Genomic DNA, 26226 nt, shown 5'->3' with positions numbered 1-26226 from the left:
ATAATTTTGCACGCCCAATTTTTCAGTTTTTGATTTGTTAAAAAAGTTTGAAATATCCAATAAATGTCGTTCCACTTCATGATTGTGTCCCACTTGTTATTGATTCTTCACAAAAAAAATACAGTTTTATATCTTTATGTTTGAAGCCTGAAATGTGGCAAAAGGTCGCAAAGTTCAAGGGGGCTGAATACTTTCGCAAGGCACTGTAATTTTCCTCCCTCATGAAGCTATCAATTTTGTGAAGTGCACCAGTCTCTCCTGCAGCAAAGCACCCCCACAACATGATGCTGCCACCCCCATGCTTCACGTTGGGATGGTGTTCTTTGGCTTGCAAGCCTCCCCCTTTTTCCTCTAAACATAACGATGGTCGTTATGGCAAACAGTTCTATTTTTGTTTCATCAGAGCAGAGGACATTTCTCCAAAAAGTACGGTATTTGGCCCGTAGTCTGGCTTTTTTATGGCGGTTTTGGAGCAGTAGCTTCTTCCTTGCTGAGCGGCCTTTCAGGTTATGTTCGATATAGGACTAATTTTACTGTGGATATAGATACTTTTGTACCTGTTTCCTCCAGCATCTTCACAAGATCCTTTGCTGCTGTTCTGGTATTGATTTACACTTTATGCACCAAATTGCATTCATCTCCAGGAGACTCCAGGAGGCTGTGTGGTCCCATGGTGTTTATACTTGCGTACTATTGTTTGTACAGATGACCGTGGTACCTTCAGGTGTTTGGAAATTGCTCCAAAGGATGAACCAGACTTGTGGAAGTCTCCAATTTGTTTTCTTAGGTCTTGGCTGATTTTCTTTTGATTTTCCCATGATGTCAAGTAAAGAGGCACTGAGTTTGAAAGTAGGTCTTGAAATACATCCACAGGTACATGTCCAAATTACTCAAATGTTGTCAATTAGCCTATCAGAAGCTTCTAAAGCCATGACATAATTTTCTGGAATTTTCCAACCTGTTTAAAGGCATAGTCAACTTAGTGTATGTAAACTTCTGACCCACTGGAATTGTGATACAATTAATTATAAGTTAAATAATCTGTCTGTACATTTTTTGGGGGCAAAATTACTTGCGTCATGTACAAAGTAGATGTCTTAACCAACTTGCCACACTATAGTTTGTTAACAAGAAATGTTTGGAGTGGTTGAAAAACACTTAGGTTGGAGTCATTAACACTTGTATGTAAACTTCCGACTTAAACTTCCGACAACTGTATATACAAAAGTATGTGGATATGGCAATTTAGCCACAACCGTTGCTGACTGGTTTTTAAAATCGAGCACACACCCATGCAATTTCCATAGACAAGCATTGGCAGTAGAATGGCCTTATTGAAGAGTTCAGTGAATTTCAACGTTGCACCTTGATCCAGTAGGATGCCACCTTTCCAGCAAGACAGTTCGTCAAATTTCTCCCCAGCTAGATCTGCCCCGGTCAACTAAGTGCTGTTATTGTGTAGTGGAAATGTCTAGGAGCAACAATGGCTCAATCGTGAAGTGGTAAGCCACACAAGTTCACAGAACAGGACCGCTGAGGCTCGTAGCTCGTAAAAATAGTTTGTCTTCACAAACTGCCTCTGGAAGCAACGTCAGCACAATAACTGTTCATCTGGAGCTTCGTGAAATGGGTTTCCATGGCCGATCTGCCACACACAAGCCTAAGATGTGCAATGCCAAGCGTCGGCTGGAGTGATGTAAAGCTAGCCGCCATTGGACTCTGGAGCAATGGAAACGCGTTCTCTGATGAATCACGCTTCACCATCTGTCAGTCCAACGGATTCATCTGGGTTTGGCAGATGCCAGGAGAACAGTACCTGCCCCAATGCATAGCGCCAACTGTAAAGTTTGGAGGAGGAATAATGGTCTGGGTCTGTTTTTCATGGTTTGGGCTAGGCCCTTTAGTTCCAGTGAAGGGAAATATTAACGCTACAGCATACAATGACATTATAGACAATTCTGTGCTTCCAACTTTGTGGCAACAGTTTGGGGAAGACCCTTTCCTGTTTTAGCATGACAATGCCCCAGTGCACAAAGTGAGATCCTGGTTTGTCGAGATTGGTGGGGAAGAACTTGACTGGCCTGCACTGAGCCCTGACCTCAACCCCATCGAACACCTTTGGGATGAATTGGATTGCTGACTGTGAGCCAGGCCTAATCGCCCAACATCATTGCCCGACCTCACTAATGCTCTTGCGGCTGAATGGAAGCAAGTCCCCGCAGCAATGTTCCAACATCTTGTGGAAAGCCTTCCCAGAAGAGTGGAGGGTGTTATAGCAGCAAAGGGTGACCCAACTCCATATTAATGCCTATGATTTTGGAATGAGATGTTCGACAGGTGTCCACATACTTTTGGTCATGTAGTGTACTTTTGACCCTTTTTGCTTTTTTTTGTGATTTAACTGCAGGACCTAATGCAGGTGTGTGTGCGTGCATGTGTATTATTGTTGTACAGAAGGTCCGAAGGAGGGTCCGTCTCTACTGCTGGTGTTGAAGTGGGGAGGGGAGCTGACCCCGGCAGGCAGAGTACAGGCTGAGGAGCTGGGGAGGGCCTTCCGCTGCATGTACCCTGGAGGACAAGGTACAGTACTCTACTACTGGACACGCTACACCTCACCACTACACTGGACTGTATACTACTTCTATATACGGACCTAGGGCTAGATGGGAGTTTGTATGGGCACAATTTAGTCAAACCCAAATAATTTTAAAGCACCTCTGGTTTCAATGTAAATGAATTCAACTACTGCTATAAACAGCAGTTGAATTACATGTAGATAAAGCTGTAAAGTGATTGATAAGAAAATGTCTCTGCATATTCTGTCTGTCACAACATCCAGTAACACATTTACAGAGCCCCTAATTTCTCTTTGTGAAGTCACAAGGTCAGGAAAAACTCAGGACTTTACACAATGTTCCAAAGGCTAACTTGAGATCCATGTGCTTAACTCAGTTTTTTTTGTAAATCATGAATTGAGGTCAATGGGAGATTTGGAAGTCTCAAGTCTCAAACGCGTTATGATCTGGTGAGGATTTGTCCCAGCGTCACTTCTGCCTGCCTTTCTCATTCTGAAGGGGAATCCAATCTCAAACAAAGACAAACACCTTTCTTTCCGTTTGACATTTACACTCTGATTTCACCTCCTCCAAAGGCTCTCTACCATGACCTCACGTGTTACCGTTCTTTACATACTGGGTGTCATTGACACGTTTTGTTTTAGGTTCAGAGGAGGAGTCCGATTTTCTGAATGAAAGCTTGTTGCTTTCTCTCTCTTCCTGAAAAATGTCATATGGGCATTTTAGAAGATGCACTGTCTTGTAAAGATCGTTAATCAAACTCAATTTCTAACAAAAATGAAACACTAAGCACACACACTGCAGGATTATTCAACATGGAATTTGCCAGGTCTTGTTCATTAGTCAAGCAAAATCTTTGAGTCCAGATTGTGTTTTACACAATATATTTTTTGTATTTTGAATTGTCCCCATATGTACAAGGGAGGTCCACTCTCCCCTTCCTGCCTAGTGTCATTTTTATACCCAGGTTTATTGTAATGTTCTAATCCCAAAGTAATGTAGTAACATCACTATATCTGCATTAGGCTTTCCCTTTCCATGTATGCTTTCTAAAATAATGTTTATACTACCTACACTAGACAATGCATGATAAACTACTCTTCCAAGCAAAGCCTAGCAAACTAAGTGGAAAGTGACTATTTTTAGATGACTAGACGGCGGGCCGATATGATTTATTTATATATATATATATATATATATATATATATATATATATATATATATATATATATATATATATATATATATATATATATATATATATACTGCTCAAAAAAATAAAGGGAACACTAAAATAACACATCCTAGATCTGAATGAATGAAATATTCTTATTAAATCATTTTTTCTTTACATAGTTGAATGTGATGACAACAAAATCACACAAAACTTATCAATGCAAATCAAATTTATCAACCCATGGAGGTCTGGATTTGGAGTCACACTCAAAATTAAAGTGGAAAACCACACTACAGGCTGATCCAACTTTGATGTAATGTCCTTAAAACAACTCAAAATGAGGCTCGGTAGTGTGTGTGGCCTCCACGTGCCTGTATGATCTCCCTACAACGCCTGGGCATGCTCCTGATGAGGTGGCGGATGGTCTCCTGAAGGATCTCCTCCCAGACCTGGACTAAAGCATCCGCCAACTCCTGGACAGTGTGGTGCAACGTGGCGTTGGTGGATGGAGCGAGACATGATGTCCCAGATGTGCTCAATTGGATTCAGGTCTGGGGAACAGGCGGGCCAGTCCATAGCATCAATGCCTTCCTCTTGCAGGAACTGCTGACACACTCCAGCCACATGAGGTCTAGCATTGTCTTGCATTAGGAGGAACCCAGGGCCAACCGCTCCAGCATATATGGTCTCACAAGGGGTCTGAGGATCTCATCTCGGTACCTAATGGCAGTCAGGCTACCTCTGGCGAGCACATGGAGGGCTGTGCGGCCCCCCAAAGAAATGCCACCCCACACCATGACTGACCCACCCCCAAACCGGTCATGCTGGAGGATGTTGCAGGCAGCCAAACGTTCTCCACGGTGTCTCCAGACTGTCACGTCTGTCATATGTGCTCAGTGTGAACCTGCTTTCATCTGTGAAGAGCACAGGGCGCCAGTGGCGAATTTGCCAATCTTGGTGTTGTCTGGCAAATGCCAAACGTCCTGCACGGTGTTGGGATGTAAGCACAACCCCCACCTGTGGACGTCGGGCCCTCATACCACCCCCATGGAGTCTGTTTCTGACCGTTTGAGCAGAGACATGCACATTTGTGGCCTGCTGGAGGTCATTTTGCAGGGCTCTGGCAGTGCTCCTCCTTGCACAAAGGCGGAGGTAGCGGTCCTGCTGCTGGGTTGTTGCCCTCCTACGGCCTCCTCCACGTCTCCTGATGTACTGGCCTGTCTCCCGGTAGCGCCTCCACGCTCTGGACACTACGCTGACAGACACAGCAAACCTTCTTGCCACAGCTCGCATTGATGTGCCATCCTGGATGAGCTGCAGTACCTGAGCCACTTGTGTGGGTTGTAGACTCCGTCTCATGCTACCACTAGAGTGAAAGCACCGCCAGCATTCAAAAGTGACCGAAACATCAGCCAGGAAGCATAGGAACTGAGAAGTGGTCTGTGGTCACCACCTGCAGAACCACTCCTTTATTGGGGGTGTCTTGCTAATTGCCTATACTTTCCATCTGTTGTCTATTCCATTTGCACAACAGCATGTGAATTTATTGTCAATCAGTGTTGCTTCCAAAGTGGACAGTTTGATTTCACAGAAGTGAGATTGACTTGGAGTTACATTGTGTTGTTTAATTGTTCCCTTTATTTTTTTGAGCAGTGTGTGTGTGTATGTATGTGTGTGTGTGTGTGTATATATATATATATCTGTCAGTCAGTGAAAAAAGTATTTGATCCCCTGCTGATTTTGTACGTTTGCCCACTGACAAAGAAATGATCAGTCTATAATTTTAATGGTAGGTTTTATTTGAACAGTGAGAGACAGAATAACAACAAAAAAATCCAAAAAAACGCATGTCAAAAATGATATAAATTGATTTGCATTTTAATGAGGGAAATAAGTATTCGACCCCCTCTCAATCAGAAAGATTTCTGGCTCCCAGGTGTCTTTTATACAGGTAACGAGCTGAGATTAGGAGCACACTCTTAAAGGCAGTGCTCCTAATCTCAGTTTGTTACCTGTATAAAAGACACCTGTCCACAGAAGCAATCAATCAATCAGATTCCAAACTCTCCACCATGGCCAAGACCAAAGAGCTCTCCTAGGATGTCAGGGACAAGATTGTAGACCTACACAAGGCTGGAATGGGCTACAAGACCATCGTCAAGCAGTTTGGTGAGAAGGTGACAACATTTTGTGCGATTATTCGCAAATGGAAGAAACACAAAATAACTGTTAATCTCCCTCTGCCTGGGGCTCCATGCAAGATCTCACATCGTGGAGTTGCAATGGTCATGATAACCACGAGGAATCAGCCCAGAACTACACAGGAGGATCTTGTCAATGATCTCAAGGAAGCTGGGACCATAGTCACCAAGAAAACAATTGGTAACACACTACGCCGTGAAGGACTGAAATCCTGCAGCGCCCGCAAGGTCCCCCTGCTAAAGAAAGCACATATTCATGCCCGTCTGAAGTTTGCCAATGAACATCTGAATGATTCAGAGGACAACTGGGTGAAAGTGTTGTGGTCAGATGAGACCAAAATGGAGCTTTTGGCATCAACTCAACTCGCCGAGTTTGGAGGAGGAGGAATGCTGCCTATAACACCATCCCCACCGTCAAACATGGAGGTGGAAACATTATGCCTTGGGGGTGTTTTTCTGCTAACGGGACAGAACAACTTCACCGCATCAAAGGGTCGATGGACGAGGCCATGTACCGTAAAATCTTGGGTGAGAACCTCCTTCCCTCAGCCAGGGCATTGAAAATGGGTCGTGGATGGGTATTCCAGCATGACAATGACCCAAAACACACGGCCAAGGCAACAAAGGAGTGGCTCAAGAAGAAGCACAATAAGGTCCTGGAGAGTCCTAGCCAGTCTCCAGACCTTAATCCCATAGAAAATCTGTGGATGGAGCTGAAGGTTCGAGTTGCCAAACGTCAGTCTCGAAACCTTCATGACTTAGAGAAGATCTGCAAAAAGGAGTGGGACAAAATCCCTCCTGAGATGTGTGCAAACCTGGTGGCCAACTACAAGAAATGTCTGTCCTCTGATTGCCAACAAGGGTTTTTCCACCAAGTACTTAAGTAATGTTTTGCAGAGTGGTCAAATACTTATTTCCCTCAAATGCAAATCAATTTATAACATTTGACATGTGTTTTTCTGGATTTTTTTGTTGTCATTCTATCTCTCACTGTTCACCGGCCAAACCGACCGAGAGACCCATGAGGCGGCGCACAATTGGCACAGCGTCGTCCGGGTTAGGACAGGGTTTGGCCGGCTTGGATGTCCTTGTCCCGTCGCGCTCTAGCGACTCCTTGTGGCGGCCGGGCGCGTGCACTCTGACTTCGGTCACCAGCTGTACAGCGTTTCCCCCGACACATTGGTGCGGCTGGCTTCCGGGTTAAACGAGCATGTGTCAAGAAGCAATGCGGCTTGGCGGGGTCGTGTTTCGTCAAAAGCACAGCTCTCGAACTTAGCCTCTCCCGAGTCCGTACAGGAGTTGTAGCGATGGGACAAGACTAACCACCAATTGGATACCACGGAATTGGGGAGAAAAATGGGTAAACATTACCACAAAAAAAACAATATATGTACAGAGGAGTGTTAGAGTACGGTCTCCTAGCAAACGTTTTCTGTTAATTCTGCTCTTGTCTTCTTACCTCTTGCACTGTATACTAGAAGGTAGCTGCGGGCGCCTTGGCTTCGAGTCTCTTATTGGTAAGAAGGGCTTGGACTTTGCTCCCGCTGTTAACTGTCACGAATGGATACATTCAAACTGCATCGTCCTCATTACACTACTCACCCATTCCACTGGCTAACCTGGGAACCTTGGGAGGTTTGGGTTTTATCATAAGAACGATATGTATTTTGCTGTAGGTTTGTGTGAAAGGGTCTATGAGGTGATCCAAGGACGCAAAGGTGTTTGGTCATCTGCAAATGCAGTTTCATGACTCAGCAAGTTTTGAAGCCGTTCAGTGACTGCGGGATCATCTCCTACTAACAATGCTCCTGGCAATTCTCCATGGGTTGGAATTGTTTGTCTGAAAAAAGCCAGCAGCGTAGCTTCGGTTTCACTTCCGAACGAAAACGAGCATGATAACTGAATTGGTTAGTTAAGGGGTTCGACCACATTCCATGTGTTTTTAACCATTTTTCATCCCAGGTATGAGATGTGAAGGACTTGCTTTCCTTCCTTTTCAGGTGAACAGAATCCAGTTGACTGATATTTTTATTTTATTTTTTTGTCACAAAATCAACACTGTTTCCTCCCTCATCAACTGCAGATATATACTACCTATATGTTTTTGTGCACATACAGTCTGTGCTGTAGGCGCGCACCAGAGGAGGCTGGTGGGAGGTGCTATAGGAGGACGGGCTCATTGTAAATGTCTGGAATGGAATTATTGGAACAGTATCAAACGGGTCAAAACATATGGAACCCACATGTTTGACTCGTTCCCAATAATTCCGTTCCAGCCATTACATGAGCCCATCCTCCTATAACTTCTCCCACCAGCTTCATCTGGCAGGCACCCTTTAATTCTCGCTCTCCCTTCCTCTGTGATGTCCTGTAAGCCTGATGTTCCTCCCTCTGTGTGTGTGTGACCCTGTAGGGGACTATGCCGGTTTCCCTGGCTGTGGTCTGCTTCGTTTACACAGTACCTACCGCCACGACCTCAAGATCTACGCTTCAGACGAAGGCCGTGTACAGATGACCGCTGCCGCTTTTGCGAAGGTATGTTTACAGTACAACGTGTGTGTGTGTGTGTGTGATGCATGCTCACTGTATATGTAAGCCAGGTTCCTTTAATTTGTGTTCAGTGTCAATACATCTCTCCCTTTGCATGTATGAACACTTTCTGTGTACAGAACATATTGTTGCGTGTGTGTGTATATCTCATAACTGTCTTATTGTGTAGGGTTTGCTGGCTCTGGAGGGGGAGCTGACTCCCATCCTGGTGCAGATGGTGAAGAGTGCCAACATGAACGGCATGCTGGACAGCGACAGTGAGTCTCTGACCGACTGCCAGCAGAGGGTGAAGGCCCGCCTCCATGAAATCATGCAGAAAGACCAGGACTTCACTGAGGCAGACTACCAAAAGGTACAGTCTGTAGATTCCGTCATCGAGACCACTGCTACCCACCCAGTCGTTGTTTGGAAAGGCCATAGGAGGAAAGCCCTGTTTTTGAAATGGTTAACATTTAACTCGGGGCTCCCGAGTGGCGTGCCAGGCCAAGGCATTTCATCTCCGTGTTGACCCAGCGTCGTCCGGGTTTGGCCGGGTGAAGGCCGTCATTGTAAATAAGCATTTGTTCTTAACTGACTTGCATAGTTAAATAAAGGTTCAATAAAAAAAGCCTGCAGGTGTAATGCCTTAATAGTTATAATAAGCATGAATGATGCCAATAATAATAATGTGCATTCAACTAAGAATCATTATGACATGCTAATTTTTTTATTTTTGTATATATTTTTTTTACCTTTATTTAACTAGGCAAGTCAGTTAAGAACACATTTTTATTTTCAATGACGGCCTAGGAACAGTGGGTTAACTGCCTGTTCAGGGGCAGAACGACAGATCCCTTGTCAGCTCAGGGATTTGAATTTGCAACCTTCCGGTCACTAGTCCAACGCTCTAACCACTAGGCTAACCTGCCGCCTCATGACAAGTATTTCAATACATTATACAGTAACTACATCATAATGTATTATAACTGCTGGCGTTATGTAAACTAGGGTACCCGTTGCACTGATGTGAGGCTCCGTTGCACTGATGTGAGGCTCCGTTGCACTGATGTGAGGCTCCGTTGCACTGATGCATTGATGTGAGGCTCCATTGACAATTCCATCAACTTGAGCAGTCCTTGAAAAGTGTTTTTGAGATTTGATTGTTTTTAATCTACCATCCTGTTTCCTATCCATTCCTTACTGTACCGCCTTCAACTGATCATGCCATTGCTGTCAATCTCCAGAGTCTCACGTAACATTTCAACACTACCTGTTATGGATACCAACACTGGCATTGCAGAGTTCCATTAAGTGCTGCACCATTTGTACCACTGTAATAGCGTGTGACCGTTACTATGTTTTGCAGCTGGCCCCTACAGGCAGCCCCTCTCTGGTCAACTCCATGAAGGTCATAGGGAACCCAGTGAGGACGTGTGACCAGGTCTACGCCCTCATCCAGAGACTCACCTCCCAGATCCGCAAAAGGCTCGAGGACCCCAAATCTGCAGGTCTGTTCTCTGTTTAGAATTGAATGGAATTGAAATACTTTATTGTCCGATATAAGACATTTTGACCCATTCCTAATAGGTCAAAATGTAAACATTAGTGGAGACTGCTTTCCAGGTTTGGATTCACTGTTACATTTGCTACCAAAGAGCGGTGCGGAAGCTAACTAGCCAACTGTAGATAAGTGAATTGTTTTACCTCTGTTCGATAGAGAAGTTACTTAGCTCGCTAGCTAAAGTTATTGACGGTTAGTTATCTACCGCTCCTACACTCTTTTGCTAGCTATCGGGAATGCCGTCGTGTCAAAAATATACCTCCAAAATGACTAGGTTTCTCCAGTTTTGTTTACATTTTGCTAATGTGATATACACTGAACAGAAATATAAATGCTACATATGAAGTGTTGGTCCCATATTTCATGAGCTGAAATATTAGATCCCAGAAATATAAAATCATATTTCTCTTAAATGTTATGCACAACTTTATTTATCTCTGTTAGTGAGCATTTCTCCTTTGCCAAGAGAATCCATCCACCTGACAGGTGTGGCATATCAAGAAGATGATTTAACAGCATGATCATTACACAGGTGCACCTTGTCCTAGGGACAATAAAAGGCCAGTCTAAAATGTGCAGTTTTAAAACACCTTTCCACAGATGTTTTGAGGGAGCGTGCAGTTAGCATAGTGACTGCAGGAATGTCCACCAGAGCTGTTGCCAGAGAATTGAATGTACATTTCTCTACCATAAGCCGCCTCCAACATCGTTTTAGCTAGTTTTACAGTATGTCCAACTGGCCTCACAACCGCAGACCACGTGTATGGTGTCATGTGGGCGAGCGGTTTGCTGATGTCATCGTAGTGTAGAGAGTGCCCCTTGGTGGTGGGATTGTTTCTTTTGGCAGGCATAAGCTACAATGAACACAATTGCATTTTATTGATGGCAACTTGAATACACAGAGATACTGTGACAAGATCCTTTGGGGCCCTTTTTTAAAATTATTTTTTATTAAAGTATCTGTGACCAACAGATGCATATCTGGATTCCCAGTCATGTCCCAAAACACCTCCAGTCTGTGTAAGGGCTATTTGACCAAGAAGGAGTGTGATGGAGTGCTGCATCAGATGACTTGGCCTCCACAATCACCTGACTTCAACCCAATTTGAGATGGTTTGGGATGAACCACAGAGTGAAGGAAAATCAGCCAACAAGTGCTCAGTATATGTGGGAACTGTTGGAAAAGCATTCCAGGTGAAGCTGTCTGAGAGAATGCCAAGAGTGTGCAAAGCTGTCATCAAGGTGGCTACTTTGAAAAATATAAAATATTTTTTTATTTAACACTTTTGTTTTGGTTTGTTTTTGTTTTTGTCCATACGTGTTATTTCATCAATTGAATTCCTGTCTAGTGTAAGCTACGCTAACTGTCTGCTGTAAGCTAAGTCCTTTCCTGTTCCCAGACCTGCAGCTGTACCACAGTGAGACCCTTGAGCTGATGCTGCAACGCTGGTCCAAGCTGGAAAGGGACTTCCGGAATAAGAGCGGCCGCTACGACATCAGTAAGATCCCAGACATCTACGACTGTGTGAAGTACGACACGCAGCACAACGCCACGCTGGGCCTGGAGGACACACTGGAGCTGTTCAGGCTGTCCCGTGCCCTGGCCGACATCGTCATACCTCAGGTGAGGGGAAGACGAATACCCACACGTTCATGTTTACCTGCGCAAACGGGGACTATGGCAGTGGTCTCGACCTATCAAGCGGGGAGCATGACTCCTGAACATTTCTTTGCTCCTTGTTGGATAGAGAAACGTGAACACACACAGAGGGAAGGAGTTTTGACCAGCGTGTTACTTTAGAGTCCCGTCCCCTCAGTCTCTGAGGATGATTATGGCTCAAGGTGCTTCTTTCTTACTCCTTATCGTTTCCTTTTCAAATGCGTAATGTCGACTAAGCTTACTTTGCTATCCCTTCAAGTACAGTAAGCCTGGCTATGAAATTACAGTTTTAGGAACCTGCCAGAAAATGATCAACCGAAGTAACATCTTTGAGCATGAAATTGTTCCGTTTCTCTTTCCAGGAGTATGGCATCAATAAGCCAGAAAAGATGGACATTGCCCAGGCCTACTGCCTGCCCTTGATGAAGAAGATCCAGCTAGACCTGCAGAGGACCCACGAGGACGAGGCCGTCAACAAGCTGCACCCACTGTGAGTTGCAGTGCCACCTGTGACCACGATCTGTGGCTCGGTGCCACTGGTCTAGGATCAGTTGTTATTATAGATACTCATCACTCTGCTGCAGTTGGTCCCACACTGTCTTTGTCCATTGTCTGAGCCCGAGTTCGTATTAGATCCCTGTTATAATGGGTGTGTACCGCTGGACAACTATTATTTTTTTTTTATCAGTCGGACGCAAAGGATTTATTGCTGCTCCCGGACCAGGCCCAAATCCCCATCATTCGAATGAAGAGACACTGATACAAAGGGCACATATCTGGGTGCCTTGTGAGAATTAGTCTGCGAGTGGGTAACCCACCTCTACCATCCATCCTATTGGCCAGCATGCAATCATTGGAGAATAAACTGGATGAGCTCTGTTCGAGACTATCCTATCAACGGGACCTTTAAAAACTATAATATCTTATGTTTCCCCGAGGTTGTGGCTGAACGACGACATGGATAATATACAGTTGGCTGGTTTTCCAGGGCTCCCGAGTAGCGCAGCGGTCTAAGGCACTGCATCTCAGTGCTAGAGGCGTCCCTACAGACCATGGTTCGATTCCAGGCTGTATCACAACCGGCTGTGATTGAGAGTCCCATAGGGCTGTGCACAATTGGCCCAGCGTCGTTAAGGTTAAATAAGAATTTGTTCTTAACTGACTTGCCTAGTTTAAATAAAGGTTAAATACGTTTTTTTATTTTTTTATCCATGCAGCTGCAAGACAACCGCTATGTCCAGTAAGACGAGGGGTGGTGGTCTGTGTCTATTTGTCAATAACAGCTGGTGCGTGATCTCTAATATTAAGTCTCTAGGCTTTGCTCAACTGAGGTAGAGTATCTCATAAGCTGTAGACCACGCTATTTACCAGGATAATTTTCATCTGTAGCTGTCTATTTACCACCACAAACCGATGCTGGCACGAAGACCGCACTCAACGAGCTGAATAAGGCCATAAGCACACAAGAAAATGCTCATCCAGAAGAGGCCTGGCACTTTAATGCAGGAAAACTTAAATCCGTTTTACCTCATTTCTATTAGCGTGTCACATGTGCAACCAGAGGGGGAATAAGCTGGACCACCTTTACTCCAAACACAGAGACTCTTACAAAGCTCTCCCTCGCCCTCCATTTGGCAAATCTGACCATAATTCTATCCTCCTGATTCCTGCTTAAAAGCAAGAATTTAAGCAGGAAGCACCTGTGACTCGCTCAATACGCAAGTGGTCAGATGACGCAAATGCTAAACTACAGGACTGCTTTGCTTGCACAGACTGGCATATGTTCCGGGATTCTTCCGATGGCATTGAGGAGTACACCACATCAGTCACCGGTTCATCAATAAGTGCATTGATGACGCCGTTCCCACAGTGACCATACGTACATATCCCAGCCAGATTGTGTGAGTAAGACCTTTAAACAGGTCAACATTCACAAGGATGCAGGGGCCAGACGGATTACCAGGACGTGTACTCCGAGCATGCGCTGACCAACTGGCAAGTGTCTAACTGAAATGTTCAACCTCTCCCTGACCGAGTCTGTAATACCTACATGTTTCAAGCAGACCACCATAGTCCCTGTGCCCAAGAACGCCAAGGCAACCTGCCTAAATGACTACCGACCTCACTCACGTCTGTAGTCATGAAGTGCTTCGAAAGGCTGGCGATGGCTCACAACACCATCATCCCATAAAACCTAGACCCACTCCAATTCGCAGTGGGGTGCCAGGACAAAAACTTCTCCCTCAACATGAGCAAGACAAAGGAGCTGATTGTGGACTACAGGAAAAAGAGGGCTGAGCATGCCCGCATTCACATCGACGGGGCTCGAGTGGTCCAACCATACCAAGTCAGTCGTAAGGGGGCACAACAACGCCTATTCCCCCTCAGTAGACTGAAAAGATTTGGCATGGATCCTCAAAGAAGTTCTACAGATGCACCAACGAGAGCATCACTGGTTGCATCACCGCCTGGTATGGCAACTGCTCGGCATCCGTCTGCAAGGCGCTACAGAGGGTAGTGCGTACGGCCCAGTACATCACTGGGGCTAAGCTTCCTGCCATCCAGGACCTCTATACCAGGCGGTGTCAGAGGAAGGCCCTAATCATAGACTGTTCTCTCTGGTACCGCAAGCCGTACCGGAGCTGCTGCTACTCTGTCTATGCATAGTCACTTTACCCCTAACTACATGTACATATGACCTCAATTACCTATACTAACACGTACCCCCGCACATCGACTCCCTGGTTATTATTTTATTATGTTGCTTTTTTTTAAACTTTATTAATTAGCATTTCCTTACTCTGCGTTGTTGGTTAAGGGCTTGTAAATAAGCATTTCACAGTAAGGTCTACACCTATTCTATTCAGCGAATGTGACAAATAAATACAATTTTATTTGATGGTTGAATATTTAAAAATGATTTCCAAATGCATTTCAAATACCCCTAGGACCAAACAGAGTACTTAAATTTTGTATTTGAAAATACACTTATTTCCAATATTCTACTTCTATTTTCTAATTAAATACTTAAAAATGTATGTGAAAGTATTTGCAATCAATAGCATTAAATAGTATTTGAACCGCGGTCGCCCTAGGAGCAGTTCTTATAACACCATGTTGGGGAGTGAGTTCCACTTTCCTAGGACCAGGTCTGGCTATGTGCCACTGTCCCAGGTTCAGTTTCTATCCAGTAAACCTGCCATTGAGGTGTGTCTCTAGAGCCCCCGTAAGTGATCACCCTTTGTCTTTCATTCCCTCTGGTGGTTCAGGTACTCGCGGGGGGTCATGTCTCCAGGGCGTCACGTCCGGACCCGCCTCTATTTCACCAGCGAGAGCCACGTCCACTCGCTGCTCAGCATCTTCCGCTACGGCGGACTACTGGATGTACGTTGTCACTGTTAAAGTAGCCTGGTCCCAAATCTAGTTGGCATGATAATAGTGACAATGATCATAGCTTAGGAGTTGTCAAGATGGCACAAACAGATCTGGGGCCAGGTTAGTTGTTGTAAAGGGATAGTTCACTTGAAGTACCAATTGTGATACTACACTTAAGGTCATGAATATTGCAGACTTGGGTTCAAAATCAGAAGAAAAATAATTTAGGTGTAGTTTTCTCTGGTTATAATGTTGTGTGTTTGCGTGTGTGACAGGAGGTGAAGGACCAGCAGTGGAAACAGGCCATGGATTACCTCAGTGCCGTCTCTGAACTCAACTACATGACTCAGATAGTCATCATGCTGTATGAGGATAACAACAAGGTCAGTTAGGCCTCTCTGTCCCTATGTCAGTCGTCTTTTCTTTCTGAAGTATTACTGCACCTGGTACCATTACTGTACCATCCTGTCGGTATGTGTCTCTTCCTCTCACTCCCTCGCTCTGTCGTATAGCCTCAGTGCTTCAGTTTTGTGTGTCTTTGTGTGTGTTGAACAGGACCCCGGGTCAGAGGAGCGTTTCCACGTGGAGCTCCACTTCAGTCCCGGGGTGAAGAGCTGTGAGGACGAGGAGAACGTCCCTCTGGGCTTTGGCTTCCGCCCAGCCTCCGCTGAGGTCTGTGTGGTGTCTGTGTGGGTGGGGGTGGGTGTGTCTATCCACAGCCCCCCCCCCTCATCGGTCTCTTTAATCCAATCCAGAACCAGGAGAAGCAGACCAACCAAGGCAGTCTGGAGGACCTATCACAGGACGAGCCTGACCGGGCCCTGCCTCTCTCTGAGCTAATCAGCATCAGAAGATCACCCATGATACGCAACCGCAAGACTGGCTCCATGGAGGTACTTGATCAGGGCCATGTTAGTTATTGTGTCCCCTGTCCCAAATTGAGTGTATTCCACATTTAGGGTGGTGTCTTTTTGGTGCACGCAACGGAAAACAGTTTGCAATGGAAAATATTTTTTGTTGTTTCTAATTGAATAAGTCCAGGTAGTTCCTACCTGTTTGAGTTAATAATAATAAACATAACCCAGGCATAGCTTTCATCTGTTCAGATATTGTATTGCTGGGATAGGCCTGTTTGAATCCAAACCCACATAGAAAGAGACAAACCTTAATTTTGTAATACTTTACAGAAATCCAACGCTTGTCAGGCTACATAGCATTTTAACGCCCTGTGTAGCCCGTCCCTATTAGTGGATTCTTTAGTAAAGTAATGCGTCTGTTTTTACAAATGAATGGAGACCAGTTTTACCTAATTTCTATCAACATGTTAAATGTGCAACCAGAGGGAAAAGAACTCTGGACCACCTATACTCCACACACAGAGACTCATACAAAGCTCTCCCTCGCCCTCCATTTGGCTAATCTGACCATAATTCTATCCTCATGATTCCTGCTTACTGCTTACAAGCAAAAATTAAAGCAGGAAGCACGAGTGACTAGATCAATAAAAATAAGTGGTCAGATGAAGCAGATGCTAAACTACAGGACTGTTTTGCTAGCACAGACTGGAATATGTTCTGGGATTCCTCCAATGGCATTGAGGAGTACACCACATCAGTCATTGGCTTCATCAATAAGTGCATCGATGACGTCGTCCCCACAGTGACCGTACGTACATACCCCAACCAGAAGCCATGGATTACAGGCAACATCCGCACTGAGCTAAAGGCTAGAGCTGCCGCTATCAAGGAGCAGGACTCTAAGCCGGAGGCTTATAAGAAATCCCGCTATGCCCTCAGACGAACCATCAAACAGGCAAAGCGTCAGTACAGGACTAAGATCGAGTCGTACTACACTGTCTCTGACGCTCATCGGATGTGGCAGGGCCTGCAAACCATTAGACTACAAAGAAAAGCACAGCCGAGAGCTACCCAGTGACACGAGCCTACCAGACGAGCTAAACTACTTCTATGCTCGCTTTGAGGCAAATAACACTGAAACATGCATGAGAGCACCAGTTGTACCGGAAGACTGTGTAATTACGCTCTCCGCAGCTGATGTGAGTAAGACCTTTAGACAGGTCAACATTCACAAGGCCACAGGGCCAGACGGATTACCAGGACGTGTACTGCGAGCATGCGCTGACCAACTAGCAAGTGTCTTCTGACATTTTCAACCTCTCCCTGTCTGAGTCTGTAATACCAACATGTTTTAAGCAGACCACCATAGTGCCTGTGCCCAAGAACACTAAGGTAACCTGGCTAAATGACTACAGACCCGTAGCACTCACGTCTGTAGCCATGAAGTGCTTCGAAAGGCTGGTCATGGCTCACATCAACACCATCATCCCAGAAACCCTAGCCAATTTGCATACCACACCCAACAGATCCACAGATTATGCAGTCTCTATTGTACTCCAAACTGCCCTTTCCCACCTGGACAACAGCCACACCTATGTGAGAATGCTATTCATTGACTACAGCTCAGCATTCAACACCATAGTGCCCTCAAAGCTCATCAATAAACTAAGGACCCTGGGACTAAACACATCCCTGCGCAGCTGGATCCTGGACTGCCTGACGGGCCACCCCCAGGCGGTAAGGGTAGGTAACAACACATCCGCCACGCTGATCCTCAACACAGGTGCCCCTCAGGGGTACGTGCTCAGCCCCCTCCTGTACTCCCTGTTCACTCATGACTGCATGTCCAGGCACGACTCCAACACCATCATTAAATTTGCCGATGACACAACAGTGGTAGGCCTGATCATCGATGAGACAGCCTATAGGGAGGAGGTCAGAGACCTGGCCGTGGGGTGCTAGGACAACAACCTCATCGTGATGAAGACAAAGGAGATGATTGTGGACTACAGGAAAAAGAGGACCATAGCCTGCCCCCATTCTCATCGATGGGACTGCAGTGGAGCAGGTTGAGAGTTTCAAGTTCCTTGGTGTCCACATCACTAACATGGTCCAAGCATACCATGACAGTCAGGAAGCGGGCACAACAAAACCTATTCCCTCTCAGGAGACTGAAAAGATTTGGCATGGGTCCTCAGATCCTCAAAAAGTTCTACAGCTGCGCCATTGAGAACCTGACTGGTTGCATCACTGCCTGGTATGTCAACTGCTCGGCCTCCGAAGTGCTTTTCAAATGGCCCAGTACATCACTGGGGCCAAGCTTCCTGCCATCCAGGACCTCCATACCAGGCGGTGTCAGAGGAAGGCCCTGAAAATTGTCAAGACTCCAGCCACCCTAGTCATAGACTGTTCTCTCTGCTACCACATGGCAAGCGGTACCGGAGCGCCAAGTCTAGGTCCAAGAGGCTTCTAAACAGCTTCTACCCCCAAGCCATAAGGCTCCTGAACATCTAGTCAAATGGCTACCCAGATTATTCACATTGTCCCCTCTCCACACCACTGCCTGCCACTCTGTTGTCATCTATGCATAGTCACTTTAATTAACTCTACCTACATGTACAGTTGAAGTCGGAAGTTTGCTTACACTTAGGTTGGAGTCATTAACTCGTTTTTCAACCACTCCATACATGTCTTGTTAACAAACTATAGTTTTGGCAAGTCGGTTAGGACATCTACTTTGTGCATGACACAGGTAATTTTTCCAACAATTGTTTAGACAGATTGTTTCACTTATAATACACTATCACAATTCCAGTGGGTCAGAAGTTTACATACACTAAGTTGACTGTGCCTTTTTCAGAAAATGATGTCATGGCTTTATAAGCTTCTGTTATGCTAATTGACAACATTTGAGTCAATTGGAGGTGTACCTGTGGATGAATTTCAAGGCCTACCTTCAAACTCAGTGCCTCTTTACGTGACATCATTGGTAAATCAAAAGATATCAGCCAAGACCTCAGGAAAAAAATGTGTAGACCTCCACAAGTCTGGTTCATTCTTGGGAGCAATTTCCAAACGCCTGAAGGTACCACGTTCATCTGTACAAACAATAGTATGCAAGTATAAACACCATGGGACCACACAGCCGTCATACAGCTCAGGAAGGAGATGCGTTCTGTCTCTTAGAGATGAACGTACTTAGGTGCAAAAAGTGCAAATCAATTCCAGGACAACAGCAAAGGACCTTGTAAAAACGCTGGAGGAAACCGGTGCAAAAGTATCTATATCCACAGGAAAACAAGTCCTATATCGACATAACCCGAAAGGCTGCTCAGCAAGGAAGAAGCCAGACTACGGTTTGCAACTGCACATGGGGCCAAAGATCATACTTTTTGGAGAAATGTCCTCTGGTCTGATGAAACAAAAATAGAACTGTTTGCCATAATGTGTTTGGAGGAAAAAGGATGAGGCTTGCATGGCGGCAGCATCATGTTGTAGGGGTGCTTTGCTGCAGGAGGACTGGTGCACTTCACAAAATAGATGGCAGGAAAATTACGTGGATATATTGAAGCAACATCTCAAGACATCAGTCAGGAAGTTAAAGCTTGGTCGCAAATGGGTCTTCCAAATGGACAATGACCCCAAGCATACTTCCAAAGTTGTGTCAAAATGGCTTAAGGAAAACTAAGTCGAGGTATTGGAGTGGCCAGCACAAAGCCTTGACCTCAACCCTATACAATTTTTTGGGCAGAACTGAAAAGCGTGTGCGAGCAAGGAGGCCTACAAACCTGACTCAATTACACCAGGTCTGTCAGGAGGAATGGGCCAAAATTCACCCAACTTATTGTGGGAAGCTTGTGGAAGGCTACCCAAAACGTTTGACCCAAGTTAAACAATTTAAAGGCAATGCTACCAAATACCAATTGAGTGTATGTAAACTTCTGACCCACTGGGAATGTGATGAAAAAATAAAAGCTGAAATAATCATTCTCTACTATTATTCTGAGATTTCACATTCTTAAAATAAAGTGGTGATCCTAACTGACCTAAGACAGACAGGGAATTTTTACTAGGATTAAATGTCAGGAATTGTGAAAAGCTGAGTTGAAATGTAATTGGCCAAGGTGTATGTAAACTTCCGACTTCAAATGTACATACTACCTTAACTAACCGGTGCCCCCGCACATTGACTCAGTACCGGCGCACCCCCCTGTATATATTGTTATTTTTTACTGCTCCTCTTTAATGACTTGTTAATTTGATCTCTTATTCTTATCCATGTTTTTTGAAACTGCACTGTCGGTTAGGGGCTCGTAAGTAAGCATTTCACTGTAAGGTGTTGTATTCGGCACATGTGACTAATAACATTTGATTTGATGTCTCCATTAGTGACTGCATGATTATTTCGCTACCTGTCTAAGTGTCAGCTGTTTGTCTGTCTGTCTCGGTCTGTCGCACTGTGACAATCTCCCTGTCCCCACCCAGGTCCTCTCCGAGACCTCCCCCGGCTCCTCCAAGGGCGCCTCCTACCGCCTCTTCCCCTCCTGCTCGCGCCAGTCCCCTGAGATCAAACCGACTGGCCTAGGTGGGTATCTGGTTTCTGCCAACCACTGCTGCCACTGTCATATTTCAGCAACGCTGTCATCAGCGCTCACTAATCTCTTTGGGTCATGTGAATGACCTCTCTCTCTCTGTGTCTCGCTTGCTCTCTCGTTCTCTGTCTCGTTCTGTTGCTCTCTCGTTCTCTCTCCGGCCATCTCTTTCTCTCTCCCCCCTTTCCCTCTCTCTGTACCTCTCTCTTTCCCTTTCTCTGTCTCTCTGTCTCGCTCTCTCGCTCTCTCGTTCTGTCTGTTTTCCCTCCCTCTTTGTCTCTCCCTCTCGCTCCTTTTCTCCTCTCTCTTTCTGATGGCTGCATAGCTGCCGTGACTCCATAGTGGTAGGTAGGTCCGGCAGCCAAAGCTCCCAGGCTTAGACTATGTAAGCCAGAGGTCAATGGAGAGTCAGTGGAGAGAATGCATCTTAGGCTGTGTCCCAAATGGCCCCCCTATTCCCTTTATAGTGCACTACCATGGGCCTGGTCAAAAGTCCTGGATTATGTAGGGAATAGGGGGCCATTTGGGATGTAGCCTTAGAGCCCCACCACCAAGGACCTCTCCTGCCAATAGGGCTCTATATATGGGGGTCTGGGCTCCGCAGACCCCCCCCCCCGGATGCTATTCCAGTCTGTCTCCATTTACATTAATCTGTCAAGAGAAGCAAGGAAACTTCCACAAGTTGATTCAATATAACCTCAGATACAATTAGTCCCCCTTATTTCTTAAATATATGTCATCCTTTGTCTGTGGTCCTACCAGTTGTCGATATAAGTGTAAAGCCTTTAGGCAGTCTCCTTTCCCAGGAGGAGACCTTAAGGAGAGGCTTTATCTATTTTTCTTTTAGGAGGGGTTAGGGGCCCGCTGTTAGGAGTGGTCTCCGTTTGTGTGCTCCACTCTATTCATAAACACACACAGGCACACACACACACACACATACCCCTTAGCAACACTGAACTGCTCTTATTAAGAACCGCATGGTGTGCAATGAGAACTAACAACCCCCCCCCCCCCCCCCCTCCCCATTCCCCTCCTCTCTCCCACCCCGCGGTTCTTCCACAACAGGGTCCCTGTGCTCGGGCCTCTTCAGTGCCTCTGTCCTGGGGGTGTCCTCTAGCGCCCCCAACCTGCGGGACTACGTCCGCACCCACCACCGCAAACCCCCCCTGTCCCCCGGTTTGCCTTTTGGAGATGGTACGTCCTTCCTCTATCCATCTCTCTCTCTCACTATCGACCGCTATCTGGCTCCTGTCTTTTCAAATGGACGCTGAAAATGCCGTACGGTGCCCGTAAAAAAAGAAAAAGGGAAAAAAATGTCCGCCATATCTGCCATTTTTAGTTCCTGCTCAAACACCCTTTACTCTCCTTCCCAACCTTGGTGGACAAGACGTTATTTCATCACCCAAATTATCCGTGAGCCCTCCTTTCCCCCCTCTATCCTTCTGCCTCTAGAACAATCCTCTGCTCGAGTGGTCCCCCACCCCCCAACAGCATGAGCAGGGACCACAATTGTGATTATATGCTAATACATTGCATGCTGAGCATGGATTGGTATTGGATTGCGCACAATCAAATGTGTTACCCATGACCAGTAATCCTGCTTCTCCTAATCAAAGCAACATGGGTTCCCTTTGATTACATGACATAACCTGTGTGTGATTAGGTTGCTAAGTAAATCTCGTCTATACAATTGTATATATTCTGTATCAGTGTGCATGTCATGTCATAACTAGGGGGTAAAAGGATTTGTTAATCAACGGGGAATTTTCTATATTAACCCCTTAATTTAGGGAAGCGAAGGCTTGAAATCTGCCTTGAGATCCATTAATCCAGCATTGCATAATTCCCACTTGCATACCACCATTTCCTGGCTCACTATAGAGTGAAATGGTGAGTTGACTATTATTATAGCCACCCAGGGGGTCCTCGTCTAAATTGAACTCTGATTATCGCACATGTTTTCATCAGGGCATATGGCTTGAAATGTTGGAGCACAAAGATTGGCTTAATTTAATCCAAAAGCTGACACCTACCTCTCGTCATCAGATCAGCGAGCGCCCTGATAGTAACTGCACAGTATGTAATATGAAGACCAAATTACCTGCCCACCTGCATGTGAAGAGGAACGATTGTTCCAATGCGGATTGAATTGAAGTGCCCGTTTTGTCCAATGGGTGTCACTGTGCACTTTGTTTTCACCGTATTAGGTACACGTTAAGAAACGGTCGCTTTAATATTATGCTTGAAGATGTTACATCTTTTGCTTGAAGGAGACTAGAGATGTGCGGGGTTTAGAATAACACCAAGGCTTTTCTCTGGTGATGGGGGTTTTGTCTCTGTGTTTTTGCAATCACTCACTCACTCACTCACTCACTCACACACTCACACACACACTCACTCACTCACTCACATAATGCTGGCCAAAGACAAATGAGCACTGATTGTGTTTACAGTCACAGCTCTCAAATCCAGATGGTTACACTATTGTAATCTAGGTTGATGTTAAATCTCAGTTGCCATCACTGGATGTTTCCTTTCCAGATCATTTTGTCGTAGCATATTCTTTAGAGAGAATAGACTCGAAAGACTGTTCCAGAAAGATTGAAGATTTAAGTACATTTTAGGCTATTGGTGACTTACGCAAATGTCAGTCCTCTGTCTCCATTCAAAACGACCACAATTGAGTTATCATTCGCTTTTCCATCCCATCCACCTTCTCCATTGTTCCTTCATTACCCCTTTTTCCATGCTGCCTTCCCATGCTGCATATCACTCACCACACACAGGCACACGTATACCGTACATAGCTGCAGCATTATAGAGAGGAACTACTTGGGCTCCCGAGTGACGCAGCGGTCTAAGGCACTGCATCTCGGGTACTAGAGGCGTCACTACAGACCCTGGTTTGATTCCAGGCTGTATCACAACCGGCCGTGATTGGGAGTCCCATAGGGCGGCGCACAATTGGCCCAGTGTCGTTAGGGTGTGTGTAGGCCGTCACTGTAAATAAGAATTTGTTCTTTTAACTGACTTGCCTAGTTAAATAAATAAATAAATAAATATATTTGTTTAAAGACACAGGGGTCAGGAAAACTCACACGTAGGTACATATGCACTCACACTAGATTCAGGCATGTGCACAGGTAGCATGTATCCCCAGTAACGCCAGTTACCCTTCTTATTTCCTCAGAGCTGTTCTCTATGCCGGCAGTAAAGAGATTTTCTGTGTCGTTTGCCAGGCATCCGACTAACGGTATGTCTGCCTTTTTTCAAGTATACCTCGCCACTCCTTTAGTTTCCCTTTTATATCTTGCATGTCTTTCGGTGGGGGGGAACTATTTTGGGTTTGAAATTGGCTGCGTAATTACATCCATATCAAGATCTCGATTTCTCTTGAGTTTCTACTTCACAAGACGTCCTGTCTCCATCTGTTTGGTTTCAACGTTCATTCTTAGCAACATCTGTGTTTATCGGCCTCTACACTGCATTTATCTGTTAACATCTGATCCACCATTTTCCTACAGGATGGATATACACTGAGTGTACAAAACATTAGGAACTCCTTCCTAATATTGAATTGCAACCCCTTTTGCCCTCGAACAGCCTCAATTTGTCGGGGCCTGGACTCTACAAGGTGTCGAAAGCGTTCCCCTAGGGATGCTGGCCTGTGTTGACTCCGATGCTTCCCACAGTTGTGTCAAGTTGGCTGGATGTCCTTTGGCTGGTGGACCATTCTTTATACACACGGGAAACTGTTGAGTGAGAAGCCCAGCAGCGTTGCGGTTCTTGACACAAACCGGTGGCCTCAAGCACCAACTAACTACCATATCCCCGTTCAAAGGCACTTAAATATTTTGTCTTGCCCATTCACCGTCTAAATGGCACACATACACAATCCATGTCTCAGCACATAAAAAAAAATAATTTGTTAACCTGTCTCTTTCCCTTCATCTACACCGATTTTGAAGTGGATTTAACAAGTGACGTCAATAAGGGATCATAGCTTTTCACCTGGTCTGTCTATGTCATGGAAAGAGCATGTTTCGTACACTCAGTGTTTGTATATGGAATATATCGCCTCCGATATATCACCATGTGTTGCTGTGTATACATATTACTTATCCTCACATGCTCCTATTTGTTCATTCAAACCCATTCTCTGGCGAGACGATTAGCCCCTCCACCATTCCAGTCTACTTTTAGATTAGGATAACCCGTGTTTAAAGCAAATGAATAGCCTTCAAAAAAAAAAAACTTTTTACTCGTGAAATGACTGTCAAATCTCTTGTTCGACTCGCGATAGACCTTTCAGTTTGACCCACTGAAAACAGAGTTTGTGCTAAACCTACGGAATAATAGTATCCAAACGATGGGTGATGGAGGGAAGGGTTGAGTCTATATCCTTTCATTTTAATTCATGTTTTGGTGTTCAAATGTGGCTGTACCACTTGGTGATTGACAGAAAGGGCATTCACATTACAACGTTCTGTGTAAGAGATATTGCCATATGTGTGTTGCTTTGTGTGGCCACGCCACTTAATCATCGGAAACTTCTGGGGGATTGACCAACCAACCGTTCATTTCTCCCGTCTCTCTTCCTGGTCTCAAGCTAGTCTTGTTGCTATGTACTTTGCTGTGCCCTATTAAAGGTATTGGTACTTGGCATGGCCTAGGTGTCCAGGCAGCAGTGTACCATCCAGCAGGTTGGATGGGTTCGTCGTGCATGGATGAACCCTTTGATGGCAGTCAGATTTGCCCCAACCAATTGGAGCTGAGCTGCTACGATGGGGGAAAATAACAGTGGTGAGCATTTGTGTACAACGTTGTTCGACAGTGAACAAATATACATGTGTTGGGACTTCTTCTTCTGTAGCTTGGTTTATGGAGAGACCCATTCAAACTGCCGACTCTGGGCCTTGCTCTTCCTCTCGCTCCGTTGAACAGATTGAGGATTGAGGGAGTTTCCCGAATAGCAGTATTGTATGTCATTCAAGTGCCTGGATCATCTGACTACGAGGAGCAGATGGACTATGCGTAGCCTCCGTAATTGAGAGATTCCACACATGGTTTCTGTGTCTGTGTTGACAGAGATTTGCGTGGACTTCTGCTGGTACTCAATGCGATGGCTACGGTGATCAGTGTTTTTATAGGTGGCCTTAAACAGTGCAGCCCATGCAGTATGTAGAAAGGTGGGTTTGGATACAGTACGGTCTGGACCTGCATCGCAAATGAATAGCTATATAAACTGGCAGTACTTAAAAGAGAGGTGGGGTGGATAAATGGCTTTTCTGTGTCTCTTTGGTCTGATTTATGTTTTTCAAGCGGGCGCTAAACAGGGATTTCCCGTTACTGATGCACAGTAACTCTTCATCCGACCTACAGTACTCAACAGACCCTCATTCATGTAACCAACCCACTCCATCTGCCCATTAACACCTGTTGCCTTTGTTCTGACCTCTATCTAAGTTAGACATCCACAGTCGCACAATACTGTGTTGCCATGAATGATGCATTGGATCAAAGGAGCTATTTGAGATTGACATTGGGCCAATCTTTGTCTCCGGTAGATATCGTTACGTCTGTTCAATTGTTTACAGTATTTCTGAGGCGATTATGAGGTACTACTCATAGGGTCTTCAGGTGTGTTCCCATTTTCTATGATCTGACATTCCCCCTTGAGGTAAAAATGCTTCTTTTT

The 26226-nt window shown here is 45.3% G+C and overlaps 1 protein-coding gene across 11 annotated transcripts in view; it reads left to right on the top strand.

Moving 5' to 3' along the window:
• The window catches only part of LOC110491905 (inositol hexakisphosphate and diphosphoinositol-pentakisphosphate kinase 1), a 66450-nt gene that overhangs the window by 23148 nt on the left and 17076 nt on the right, over nucleotides 1-26226 (top strand). For 5 of the 11 annotated variants that reach the window (XM_021565793.3, XM_090202588.1, XM_021565820.3 and 2 more), the window contains 12 exons: nucleotides 2455-2580; nucleotides 8368-8489; nucleotides 8674-8856; nucleotides 9850-9991; nucleotides 11445-11668; nucleotides 12067-12194; nucleotides 14974-15088; nucleotides 15355-15462; nucleotides 15635-15751; nucleotides 15835-15972; nucleotides 20422-20521; nucleotides 21594-21722. In XM_021565793.3, the coding sequence (XP_021421468.3) occupies nucleotides 2455-2580; nucleotides 8368-8489; nucleotides 8674-8856; nucleotides 9850-9991; nucleotides 11445-11668; nucleotides 12067-12194; nucleotides 14974-15088; nucleotides 15355-15462; nucleotides 15635-15751; nucleotides 15835-15972; nucleotides 20422-20521; nucleotides 21594-21722 (1632 nt within the window). Of the gene's footprint in view, nucleotides 1-2454; nucleotides 2581-8367; nucleotides 8490-8673; nucleotides 8857-9849; nucleotides 9992-11444; nucleotides 11669-12066; nucleotides 12195-14973; nucleotides 15089-15354; nucleotides 15463-15634; nucleotides 15752-15834; nucleotides 15973-20421; nucleotides 20522-21593; nucleotides 21723-23718; nucleotides 23782-26226 lie in introns of all 11 variants that reach the window. The other 6 variants (XM_021565812.3, XM_090202600.1, XM_021565829.3 and 3 more) reach the window with 2 other exon arrangements.

The sequence above is a fragment of the Oncorhynchus mykiss genome, chromosome 2 (genome assembly GCF_057628025.1).
Source record: "Oncorhynchus mykiss isolate SJ-2025 chromosome 2, ASM5762802v1, whole genome shotgun sequence".
Taxonomy (NCBI): domain Eukaryota; kingdom Metazoa; phylum Chordata; class Actinopteri; order Salmoniformes; family Salmonidae; genus Oncorhynchus; species Oncorhynchus mykiss.
The sequence above is the reverse complement of the archived record's forward strand: the minus strand, read 5'-3'. Positions and strand labels throughout refer to the sequence as shown.